This window comes from Adiantum capillus-veneris, chromosome 11, assembly GCF_014529385.1.
Source record: "Adiantum capillus-veneris isolate H3 chromosome 11, ASM1452938v2, whole genome shotgun sequence".
Taxonomy (NCBI): domain Eukaryota; kingdom Viridiplantae; phylum Streptophyta; class Polypodiopsida; order Polypodiales; family Pteridaceae; genus Adiantum; species Adiantum capillus-veneris.
The window spans coordinates 123,064,350-123,077,791 of record NC_140941.1 but is presented as its reverse complement, the minus strand read 5'-3'; the positions used below and the strand labels follow the sequence as shown (position 1 = coordinate 123,077,791).

The window sequence follows — 13,442 nt, the reverse complement described above, 5'->3', positions numbered from 1 at the left end:
TGGGTCTCGAATTGGTGTAGTGCACCTTTCTTGAGGGCTGAATATGATTGTTATATTTTAATGGCGTGATCATAATGGGGGGTAAAAAGAAGAAGAAGAAGTGTGGAATTTGCATGAGTAGGAAGCTTCAGGTGGATGATTTTCCATGTGCAGTTGATGAGTGCTCGAAGGGAGATGCATGTAGAAAATGATGTATGGTTGATCTATGCACAAAGTTTCATAAGATAATCCGTAAGTGCATATAGCATCAGATTGGGGGGGGGGGGGGGGGGGGGGGGGGGGGGATGAAGAATTCATTACAAAGGTCAGCTGATTTTGAGGATGACTTGGAGAATGCATATGAATGGTTGGATACTCATAGAGGGGATATGCGAAAGTCATGTTCAAGTAGGAAAAGCATTGGGCAGTTACAAAAAGCATGTGAGAAGTTGAGAGACATATCTTGACTGTGGAATTTCTATCAAACATATCCACACATGAGTATTTGCAGTTGGACGATGTTGCGGAATTGATACATGAATTCCATAAACAGATTTTGAAATCAGGAACCCAGTGCACTAAACGAACCTTAGAGGAGCTGACATATATTGATTGCGATGGTTTGCAGATTCAAGCAAAAAGTCATTTTATGGTGTCTGATATTGCAGGTTGTCAGGGAGACTCTGAGAAGTCGTCTGATAAGTCAGAAGAAGGAGATGTGAATCAGAATTCAATTCAAGAGTTAGAAGTCAGTCACATAGGTCTAATTTGAAGGAGGATTTGGAAATTTCAGAAGGGGAGGTTACACCAAACGAGGCAATCACTAGAGTTGAGTTGTTTATGATATGTTGATGGAGAAGGTTTCACGAGTAAAAGAGGATGATTTGCAAGATTTCAATCTGGGATCTGAAATCAACCCAAAAGTTGTCAAATTCAGTGTCAATCTAGATGACAGATTTAAGGAGTATCTAAGCAATTGTTGCAAGATTTCATTGATGTATTTGCTTGGGATCCGAAAGTGTATAAACATCAGATCAATTTGAAGGAGGTGCTTGACTTCACTGAGGAGATTTGGAACCAAGCTACAGGACTGTTTCAAGAGCATTTGGCAATGCCCATTGACAGATACAAAGTATGGTTCAAAGCTGTAGGAGAGCATGTTGTCAAGGCAAAAAATATTAAGTTAAAGGCAAGGGTTGCAGAATTGGAAATGCAAGTGGAAGCAACAAGGAAGGAAGGGATGATGCAGAGGACCTATCTGTTGTTTGAAGCTCAAGATAAGCATGTTGGAGATAATAAAGAGCGTGGAAAGGAATGTGATGGAAAGGCAACAGAGCTAATTGTAGATGCGGATGTAGAGAAGGATTCAGTGGAATGTGGAACTCTTATGTGGGAAGTTACAAAAGTTATCAAGGATCGAAACTCTGGTTTTGATGTATCTAAATCTTTGACATGGATAAAAAATGTTCAGTCTAACTTTCAAGATGTTTTCATTGTGAAGAAAGTTGGTGATCAACTTGATTACTTGGCGGATTTGGGTTCAAATTTATCTGACAAAAAGTTGTGTTGATAGCATTCAACTTGGAGGATGTCAAGTGCAGATATTTGAAGGATGTGAAGAAGGTTTTACGAGTCAAATTATGTCAAAATAAGTTTGGAGAATCAAATTGGATTCAAGTGTTGGAATTAGGGTTGCAGAGAAACACACACAGCTTGGAGAAGACGAAGGAAGCTCAAGGCACACAACAGAGAGTGTGTTACTTAGTATGCAATGGAAAGATCGATAGACCTAGAGTGATGGGCGTATATACAATGCTCGGGGGGGAAAACCTCCTAAAGAGGAAAAAAATGCCGTGGCGTTCCTAGTGTGTTCACACACATCACTACCACATGTATATGGTAACAAATCCCCCCTGGAGTGATGCAGTGAACAAGAGTTGGCACATGAGTAAAGGGAAGTGCCATGCCCTGAGGACATGATCTGTCCACAAAGGGGAGTAAGCCCAAAGCTTTGTGGAAAGCTTCAAGCTTCTCGCAAGACAATGCCTTTGTGAAAAGATCTCCAAGGTTGTCCTGTGTTGGCACATAAGCCAAGCTGATCTCTCTTGCTGAGAGCCTCTCCCTGACATAGTGGTAATGCACCTCAATGTGTTGTGCGAGCATGAAAAATGGGGTTCCTCACAACTGCCAATGCGCTCTGACTGTCAGTGTAGATAGTGTTGGTAGTGTCCTGTCCAACACCCAAATCAGCCATAAGGCGTCTGAGCCATACACACTCAACCGTAGCTGTGAAGACTGCCTCACAACTCGAAGTGGCCACAGTAGGTTGCTTCTTGCTCAACCATGATATACATGAACTACCAAGCATGAAACAAAAACCACTTGTGGACACTCGCATGTCAAAACAACCAGCCCAATCTGAGTTCGAAAAAGCATGTAAGTCTGGTGGCAATGATCCCCCCTGAGCATAAAACAAGCCAAGATGTAAAGTGCCACTAAGGTAGCGGAAAATCCTCTTGACAGCCTGCCAATGCATAGACCCTGGGCTATGCATAAATCTGCTGACCTGTGAGACTGCAAACTGAATATCCGCCCTCGTGTTGCATACATAAATGAGGCAGCCAACAGCAGTTTGGTAAAGAGTGACATCAGCAGGATTGCTAGCATCATGTAGACTCAATTTCAAATTTGTTTCCATGGGAGTGGCAATAGGTTTACAATCCTCAAGTCCAAACTTACATAGCAATGTGTCTATGTAACTTTTCTGACACAAGGCAATACCACCATCACACTGCTTAAACTGTATACCCAAGTACTGATGCAACAGTCCCAAATCTTTCATCTTGAAAGTGGCATTCAAATCAGCCTTAAATTCAGCAATATGTCTCTCATTTGGTCCAGTGATCAGCAAATCATCGACATAAAGAACCACAATGAGAAGTACGTCACCCTCACGCTTTACATACAATGTGCTTTCTGTTGGACTGTTACGAAAGCCTCGTTTAACCAAATGAGTGTCAGCTTTCTCATACCAAGCACGAGGAGATTGCTTCAACTCATACAAAGCCTTCAACTCACGAGGCTGTGTTACATAAACTTTCTCAAATATGTCACCATTCAAAAAAGCAGTAACAATGTCTGATTGATGTACATCCCAATGAAAATGAGCTGCCAATGCACATAGAAAACGCACAATAGTCATACGACAAGTGGGAGCAAAAGTCTCTTCATAATATATGCCTTTTTGCAGTGCATAACCCTTTGCAACAATCGAGCCTTATGGAGATCGATCTCACCATCCAGCTTGCGTTTCAACTTTGTAAACCCACTTTGTACCAATGGCCTTTTTGCCAGGAGGCAAATCACATAAAGTCCATGTGTCATTTTCTATAAGTGCATCATATTCTAATTGCATGGCAGCCATCCAATTTTTTGAATCCTGTGCTTCATCAAAAGACAGAGGCTCCGCAACATCATGTAAGCTAGACACAGCCAAAGCATAACAATATGATGCATAAGATGCATGGCGAGAGCCTGAACGAGTACGAATAGACAAAGGTGCATCCAATTTACTGTCACGCAAAGTGTGCACTAGCCATTTTGGCATACCTCTAGCTTGCTCATTTTCAGCCCTTTCCTCATCAAGTACGCCGTGTACATCTGCATCAGTAATAGGCTGATCTATAATATTTTCAGAGACCCCCATAGGCTGTACATTTGCCTCATTGGAACTTACATTCGTATTTCCACCACTGAAAAGAGGCAACAAAGTGTCATAAATGTCATGTGAGCTTACATTACTGTCTCTAGTACATGACAGCAAGGGCTGAACAGAATCTTCCACAAACACTACATCCCATGAAACCAGAATACGCTTTGTTTGCGGATGATATAATCTATAACTGTTGTTTTCAGCACTATAACCAACAAAAATGCATTTGACAGCTTTATCATCCAATTTTCTGCGCTGTGTTTGTGGCACCAAAGCATATGCCAAACAGCCAAAAACATGCATGTGCTCAATAGAAGGCTTTATATCATGCCATGCTTCATATGGAGTAATAGACTGCAAAGCTTTCGTAGGACACCTGTTAAGTACATAAGTGGCACACATGATGACCTCAAGCCAAAAAGAATGCGGTAAAGCTTGACTTTTGACCATACATCGTGCCATTTCCGTCAGTGACTTGTTTTTCCTCTCAGCGACACCATTTCGTTGAGGTGTATAAGGCATTGTACATTGGTGTTTTATCCCACGACTAGCCAGAAATGCATTAAATTCATGAGACATATACTCCCCCCCTCGATCGGAACGGAGGGTGCCCATAGTACATTTTGAGACATTTTCAACCATAGCCAGAAATTGTTTGAAGCACATAAAAACTTCGGACTTCGCTTTAAGCGAAAATACCCATGCATGCCTGGAGTAATCATCAATGAAGGTCACGAACTAAAGGTAATTGCCCAAGGACGGAGTTTGCATGGGTCCACAAACATCACTATACACAAGCTGCAACCTGCATGTGGCCCGAATTGAACCATCCTTTGGAAACTTAGAACGCTGCATCTTACCCAAAATATAGCCTTCACAAACATGTTTGACAGGTGCTTCAAGAGGCGGCAAAGAAGCAACCATATCAGATTTCTGCAAACGCAGCAAACTGGCAAAATTCAGATGATCAAAACGTGCATGCCAAAGTTTTGCATCTGAAATAGCCCTTGAATCTGCAACAGCATTTGCAAAATTTTGTCCACACTTGTCATACAAAGTGAGCTTATACAGACCACGGCACAAAAGGCCAGATGCAACAATTTCATCACCAAAGCTGAGATCATGAACTGTACATATGTCATCCACAAATTTGACTACAAGTCCAAGTCTAATAAGTACGGATACAGACAAAAGATTCTTCTTGATCCCAGGTACATAAAGTGCATCAACAAGTGTGAAGGAACTGCTATTTGCAGCAGTAAGCACAATCTTTCCAACTCCCTGAACCGGATAAGAAGCATTGTTGGCACAAGTGACTGAATTTCCATGAGAGACAAACTCGAGAGAGGTAAACAATTCACGATGTGAGGTAATGTGCTTTGTAGCACCACTGTCGAAATACCATACATGTGGATCTGCAGCAACTGACAAGCATGCATCATGGACAGCAGGATTGTAAGTGCACTTTGCGCTAAAAGCCCATTCTGCATCAACATCAGTAACACGGTCTCCTTTCATAGAAAACTCAACAATGATTGCATTTGTAGTGGAACCACCCTCTTTCTTCTTAGCCTCTTTGGCCTTCAACTTAGGACACGACTTGATCAAGTGATCATTAGCTTTACAATAATGGTAGCGTATCTTCTTTTTGTCCTTATCACCAGAATTGCCAGACGAAGAGCTGCCAGCAGAAGCATTAGGAACAGAAGTTTTGCCACTCGCAGCAGAACCATAAGAAGTGGCTGCATTGTTGTTACCACCCTTTCTTTGAGAAGCAATAAAAGCCTGTTCAACTGCACGTCGTCTAGTCCTGTTTTTTCTGGAAAGTGACTCTTGCAATAGCAATGTACATAATGCATCAAACTTGACAACTTATGGATTTCGTTGGATCATAAGTCTCCAAGTACTAGCAAAAGTCTGGTAAGAATCTGGTAAGGCATCGAGAACAGTCTGCACAAGGGAACTGTCTGAAATAACTTCACGTGCAGAAATAAGTTGCTCATTGATATCCTTGACACTAGCAAGGAAAGTGTCCATATCATCTTCCTCATGCATAATCTTCGACTCCAGCTCTTTACGTAGCAAAGCAATTTTAGCCTCATTGCGGCTTACATAAAGACCTACTAGAATATCCCAAGCCTGTTTTGCAGATTTTGCTGAACGGGTGTGAGGAACAATGGTGCGCTTCACAGACAATGCAATCAATGCATGAGTCTGCGCATCCTTTACATCCCAACGAGCTTGTTCTGCCATAGGCAAAAAAACTCTAATAGCAGCAATCCTTGTAGCACCTACAACATCCTCAACATCGCCTACATCCTCAAAACCAGGACGTACATAAATGCCCTACATAATGTTCTAGACGCCCTTTGACACAAGCACATGTTGCATCATATAAGCCCACATAGGGTAGTTGTCCCCATCCAACCTGTCCTCAGCAGCAAACATCTTGAACATATCTGTGTTGTTGTCAGCCATGGTAAATGCTGCACCTGATGTGAAAACTGCTCGAAAATAGGAGAAACGGAGCGGGAACAACACGTGCTATGTAGCACAAACCGTAGAAGACTGTAAGGCACCTATTATGCAAAAAACGACACTGACAGAAATTTTGTACAAAATGACGAAATTGCCTGTGCAGACTTGCCTGTAGTGGAAACGGAGGCCAAAATGTGCCCAAATTAGAATCTAAGCAAACTGAGCTCTACGAGCATTCCCAAAATATTTGTCGGCCTGCGAACGCTCGCCAAACCTCACTGTAATCGAAAAAAGTGAACAGGTGTATGCTGGAGCAGCTGGCGACTAAGCCTAGGAGGACGCAACCTGCTTTGATACCAATTGTTAGAATTAGGGTTGCAGAAAAATACGCACAGCTTGGAGAAGACGAAGGAAGCTCAAGGCACACAACAGAGAGTGTGTTACTTAGTTTGCAATGAAAAGATCAATAGCCCATGGGTGTATATACAATGCTCGGGGGGAAAAAACCTCCTAAAGAGGGAAAAATGTCCCGACGGTCCTAGTATGTTCACACACATCACTACCACATATATATGGTAACATCAAGGAGTAAGTATGAAGCGAAATTTTCGAGTGTTCTGCAAGTGTTGTCTGATTTGACAGTCAAGTTTCTTTCATTCAACTTGACAAGGAAGTATGGTGCGTGTTTTAAAATGTGAAGCATTTTTTCAATGACAAGGCAAGAAGTCAAATAAGTAGAAAGTCAATAATGTGACGGATCGATCAAAAAACAATGGAGGATTATATTGCAAATGGACGTCGGAGGATTTGCAAATTCTCAAAGAGAAGGATATTCTAATGGCATTTATATTGAATTTGTTTTTTTTTTTTGCAAGATTCTTTTCCTATCTAGTTTACAAATCAAGGGATTGTAGGTCCGAAGTCAACCTTTGGCTCAAACCACCGAGGTATGCCAGGTGTTTAAGGGCTAATACTTGGGAGGATTACTTTTTGACATATGTATGTACCTTAGTCTAGTATGGTGAATTTCCAATCTTGAGGAGGCCGTTTTGGTTGTTCATGTGAAGAGGATTATCAATTACGAAAGTTGTAAAAGATAAGACACATTTATTATGTATCCATTCCGGAATTCTGAATGTCAAATACAATTTGTCGGATTATTTGTCTTATTTTATGTCTCATTCTCTCTGTGCATTCCTTATTCTGAATATGAATCAATTGCAACAATGCTCATTTGGAAGTCATTTGGAAGAGTGTGAATCATTGAAGTGATGTTCTTTGTGGTAAAAGAATTATTCATGTTTGTCAAGATTAAAGTCACTGTTTGTCACTCATATTGGGTGACAAATTGCCTGGCTAGGTAACCAATATACAATAAGTTACAGAGATGGCAGGCTTCAACAACGACAACAACAAAACAAGGAACGGGCTATGTGTGAATCGTTGAAGTGATGTTCTATGTGGTAAAAGGATTATTCATGTTTGTCAAGATTAAAGTCACATTGTTTGTCAATCAAATTGGGTGACAAATTGCTTGGCTGGATAACCAATATACAATAAGTTACAAAGATGGCAAGCTTCAACAACGACAACAAAAAAAAAGGAACGAGCTATGTGTGAAATTGTCCCGGTACAACTACACGTAGACAAGACACGGACAAAAAATTGCATCCAAAAGCATCAAGAAGACACAAAACTCAAGTAATCCGACAATCGGTGCTACACTAGTGGTTTTTGTTTCATGCTTCAAGAGTATCAATATACTTCATCACAGAATTTTTTGTTTCATCACGGATGTCCACAAGTGGTCTTTGTTTCATACTTCACAGCTCATGCATATCATGGTTGAGCAAGAAGCAATCTATTGTGGCCACTTCCAATTGTGAAGGTAAGTATAGCACAATCTTCACGGCTATGGTTGAGTTTGTATGGCTCAGTATGCAACCCCTGATGGCGAAAGGCAAAGGCTGGAGCCATCGGAAGGTTGTTTTATGAGGGGATGGACACTGCTTGCCTATTCCCTCCCATCAAGAGTCGGTGGGGAGGGGGGGCAGAACTGTGCACCTCGGTGTGCGAATGTGTCAGCACGTGAGCTGCGAAGGAAAACCAGTAAAAGACTTGAGAAAGAAGCTTTAAAATCCTATAAAATTGCTAAATTTCATTAGTAGTTTCAATTTTACATCTTTATAAAAAGGAAGCTCTGCAGTTTAAGGAAAAAGACTTCTTGCTAGAAATCTCACAAAGCTGAACTTGCATACATTTTTCTATACACTGTAACAAGTCCTGTTGCAAATGCAAGCATTCGCATCATACAATACATAATATGCAATAAAATACCCCCACACAGGCAGGTTCACTGTCTATCTGCTGATAACCTACAATGGGAATATCTTCCACACTTGGGTGTTTTTCTTATGCCATGTATCAAGTATCAGCGTAGAGCCATTCTCGATATTGTTGCCACAGGCCACTGACAGGTTCTGCAGAGTATCATTAGCCATCCTTACTGTCTTGAACCCTTCACCAAAATCCTGACTCTCTGTCCAAAACAAATCATCATCTTGTAAACCTGGCGTGTAATTGATCAATTGTACCTGCAAACAAGACATTAGCCTCCTTCACTTGCTGGACTTCATTCGATGAAAATAAGACTAGAGATTATAAGAAGGTTTAAAACGGTAAAAGCCTTCAAGAGGTTGCATTAAAAACCTCAGACAAAAAGCACCGCGCAAAATAATGACTGAGAGAACAAACACTTACAGGAGGGTTAAACATAAGCAACACACAAACTAAATGAAACTTCAGAGGAAATTTTTACAAAGACTCGAAAGGCATTCACACAAGGGAGCCACCAGGTTGGCCTGAGGACACAGACAAGCACCTCTAAGACTCCACATGCCATACAAAGCAAGTCTCAACCCCCAAGGTGCCCTCATGCTTACCTAGCCTCAAGGCTCTTTAATAGCACTGAGAATGGTGGTCACTACAAAGGAGGCTGGTGGCATCCTTTTCGGGAGGGATCAACCACGCTAGCCATGTTCACACTAACATCTTCTCAAGTGCTAGATACCCATCCCGACAATGTACCATCCTCCGTCTCTAACCCGTTACCCCATCTATAGCCAACAATGGGAACTGTCCCAAAATGATGAAGTGGCATAGGACCACTGTACAAATCAATCTAAGCAGTGCCTAGATCTAAGTGTACCACCATGTAAAACGCAATGCCAAATGCAGATTGAATCTCAAAGCCGTACAATGCTGACATAGCAGCAACATACAGACTAGCTAATGTGGCACATTTTCACTAGGGAGATGCTTTTGGGCGACACTATAAAAGCAAGTGAGTGTGTTTCCAGGCACCAGTTATTGCTATCAAATGATATTTATACACTTTTAGCAATGTAAAGGAAAGTAACTAGTGATTTTTAGTTGCTTTTGGAGGCAAGTGCATATAACAAAGAGACCAGGGTGCCGTTAGCACTCAGATTGCTACTCTGACTGTATCAAATCTTGGGAGTATCATCACTCCAAACAGTTGAAATGCAACAGTTCATCAATAAAATGAAGGAATACCGCCAAGGGTGCAAGGGCCAGTACTTCTCAGAGTGGACTCCGCCACTATGTCTCTCGTCTACATATTATTTCAAGTTCAGTTTGATATTTCTAGTTCAATTCATCTCAACATTGAACTCGAGGCCTCAAGACAAAAAGAAAGTGCTTGCTATTATTTGGCAAATTCGGTGAAGCAGGGCTACCCGCTCTCTCCTACTATATTTGGTATGTATGTCACATGTGGATGAGGTTTCTGACAATATTGAGAGGGATGGTGATAGAGGTGCACAGTTGGCACGGACATGGATTCCACTATTGTTATATGCTGATGATATTGTGTTGATCTCCAACTCTCCGGAGGGGATGCAACGTCACTTGGATGCTTTGCGTAGGTTTTCCCACGACGGTGGTTTCTCTGTTAACCTTGGTAAAACCAAGGTTACGGTGTTTAACACCACCCCATGGTGGATCAGGGAATCAGCACCTGCATTCACATACGGCCATGAGACAGTGGAGTACATAGATGCTTACACCTACCTTGGGGTGGTCTTTAGTGGACCAGCATTTTCATTGAGGAGAGCAGCAGACACTAGACTGACCAGAGCCTATGCGGCATTGGGTGGATTGGAAAGCATATGTTCACAGATTTAGTTTCAGGAGCCTCGAGCGAAGCTCTAGATTTTTTTTACTGCTTTAATTGCTCCACTATGAAGTCTCTGTCACCAAGATGTGTATTTTTTAGTTGCCTTCTTCAAATATGTACTACATATTTTTAGTTATTTTATTTTTGCTTGTTTTTCCCGAAACCCTGAAAACGTGTAAGTGGACATTGCATGGCCAGTGTGAATAGTGCACCCAAACGGGTTCCTCACATCAACAATCTAGATCTGTCAGTCGGGGACTAGTCGAACCCATTAGCACTGAATTCTGATGAGTATGGAAGCTTTTGTGCGTCTAAATGGAATTTGGGCCACTCGGCACATCACTGACAACCTTATAAGTTGGGAGGAGTTTGGAAATTGAACCGGCCATAGTGGACACATAGCTGAAGGAGAGCCACCTCACCTCTCCACAAGCACATGCCCAGCTTGGGGGCGCCCAAAAGAGGTGAAGGCTGTTTTTACTCGTGTGAGTGGATTTTCAAGTTCTGCAGCTTTAATAGAAAGCTTTCCTTCTCTCTTGTTTCATGTGATGTAATGATTCCGCTCTTGTACATCTCTCCCCCCCTTACACATATGGTAATGCCCCACTAGTTGGGCTCCTCAGATGCCTATGTATAGTCTTGTGGGTTTTACGTGTTTGCTAAGGCAAAAGCCTTCTGAACAAGAACCGGATTAGCTAATTGCTAATCTTCCACAAGTACGCACAGTTCCATCGCGAAACGATTGTGAAACAAGAGAGTTTTCTCCCGTGAAAACAAAGCAGAAGTGTACAATTGCGTGCGGGTGCAAGCAGCTAGAACGGAGTTGAATGTGTGAACTTTGCATGCGCAGCTCACCACATGAAGGCGGCGTGTGTTAATGGACTGCATCTCATTTGATTCATCCGCACCTGCAAATACACGCAGCAAGCTGTAATTGTCTGTTTGGATCGTTTGAGCAGAGCAAACACGTCTATGCATGTCTCAGGAGCTGCCATAACACTAAGCACATTACAAACACACTATTAACATATGAAAAGCCTGAAGCCCTCTTGAATAAAAAATGCACTTTAAAAGAAGAGGTTACATTTTTTGGCTGATTTCAACTAGAAGCCACCGTACTTCAAGGACAACTTGTCAAGCATAATCAACACACAGCAGAATAATGCATGCCACACACAGCATCAATAACTAGTACACACTTTCGTGAAGTGGGAGCCCTTTCATTTCACTAGAAGCTGGAAGGCTCCTCCCTACTTCTTGAACTCTTTTCTAGCATAATGTAAGCATTGCAGAATAATGGATGCCACCCACGCATCAATAACTTTGGCGCACACACTTTCTTGAGGTGGTACCCCTTCCCTTCCACTTTAAGAGGGGCTCAGGTAAGCACCATTAAGCAACTTATTAGGTCAGACATACATACCAGTAGTCTAAGACATTCACTACTGAGTGGCAATAAACGCCAGCAGGAATTTAGTTCACAAAGCAATCCTGAATTTTGGAAAAAAAAACAAAATGCTATACATAGAACTTTTGAAAAAAAAACAAAAACAAATGCGATCTATGAGTGCGGTCAGGCAGATCCAGTAAAAACAGACTAAGCCTCAAAAGCGGGTACTGACATTAACCGTGATACAACTGAGCCATAATGCTAAGGAAGGCTCACTCAAAGTCACCAGCTCTCTTGAATTCAGTGTCACTGACTCTCTGAAGATACACGGTAATGTCAGAGATGCAATCTAATGTATAAGAGTGGCTCTACACTGCTAAGCTCACAATGTGTTCCCAAAAAGCCAAATTTGGGATAAAAGTTTTCTATAAGCCATGTGCCATACACTTTTTTACTTTTACTTTTTTGGGCTAGAGCTGGCAAGCCAGCAAGGAACTGCCTTTGCTTCGCGTGCACGCAAACGAGTCAAAGACAAGTTATCTTGCGGACTTGCCGACAAGGGGAAAAGCGCCTCCATGCCGTATCGTGGCATGTCAACGGGGAATGGAAGCAAGTTTCCCCCTCGGGGGAGTAAAAAGTCTTTTCATGCCATGTTAGTCAGTCCATGTTCCCTTGTTAGTCACGCCACCCGAGGGTAACGTCGGGAAATCACCAAACGAATTCAGTGATGCACTTAAGGACCAAGGCTGAGAGAGAGGGACAAACCCTTGTAACTCACAGACCGTGTTGAATCCTACCCAGGTACTCCAGGATTTTCGCCTGGTAGAAAAAGGCCCCCGTCCAGCGGATGTCCGGTAGGACTGCCATACACTCCTCTCTTTCAAGTCATTAAGAAGATTGAACCTGCAACTAAGAAATAAGAATTACCTCTTCTAATTTCCCCATTCCATGTTTCAGAGCCTTTTCGCTGCCCTTATTAATCAGCATAAATGCAGGATGGCCAAAATTGTCTCGGACCCGAATGCTATACTTGTCATCTCTGATCCATTGCTGCAAAAAGAATAAGTAGAACAAGGTATTACCACTCAGAAGGAAAAACATGAGCATAGAAACTGACAGTTCTATAAAGCTCCTAAAAATTTGAGACAATTCACAGGCATTCATGCACACAAACAGAAAATAGGTGTCACAGAGCCATGCACACCTTATTGGAGGCAAATTAAACAAAAATATCCACGAGCGAAAATGCTCACCCGGCATATATAGTGCCTACATCCTAGGCAGGGCAGCCCCACAACAAATCATAAATGGAGGACTCCCACAAGTTACAGCATAAATGCAGGGGAGTGCACCTACCAAAGAGAAGACCAAGGCACCCCCCTTTGCAGATAAAGGGTAACCGTCCCAAGAACCAAGGCACCACTGCATCCACATGCACAGTACTGACTCTCAGAGCCACGATGTGCACGCAATCCAAGGAAGCTCAAGTGCATTACTGTTGGTTGTGGCTCCAGCTAACATCATCATTGCTGTCCACATAATCTAGCTACTCCAAACTAATAAACAAGAAGTTGGAACCTCCAATGAACTTTTGAGGGATCACACTCCAATGGGCAGTGAAGTTTTGGCTAGAGATGGATTCATGCCCTAATTCTCTAACTTCAAAGGAGAACTAGTTGATTCAT

At 42.2% G+C, this 13,442-nt stretch overlaps 1 protein-coding gene across 3 annotated transcripts in view; it reads right to left on the bottom strand.

Moving 5' to 3' along the window:
* Positions 1–8,307: 8,307 nt before the first annotated feature.
* The window catches only part of LOC147447944 (ricin B-like lectin EULS3), a 43,862-nt gene continuing 38,727 nt past the window's right edge, over positions 8,308–13,442 (bottom strand). The window contains exons 2-4 of one of the 3 annotated variants that reach the window (XM_086523843.1): positions 12,685–12,807; positions 11,223–11,275; positions 8,621–8,763 (exon numbers count right to left, since the gene is read on the bottom strand). In XM_086523843.1, the coding sequence (XP_086379969.1) occupies positions 8,754–8,763; positions 11,223–11,275; positions 12,685–12,807 (186 nt within the window). In that variant the 3' untranslated portion in view covers positions 8,621–8,753. Of the gene's footprint in view, positions 8,764–11,222; positions 11,276–12,684; positions 12,808–13,442 lie in introns of all 3 variants that reach the window. The other 2 variants (XM_086523841.1, XM_086523842.1) reach the window with 2 other exon arrangements.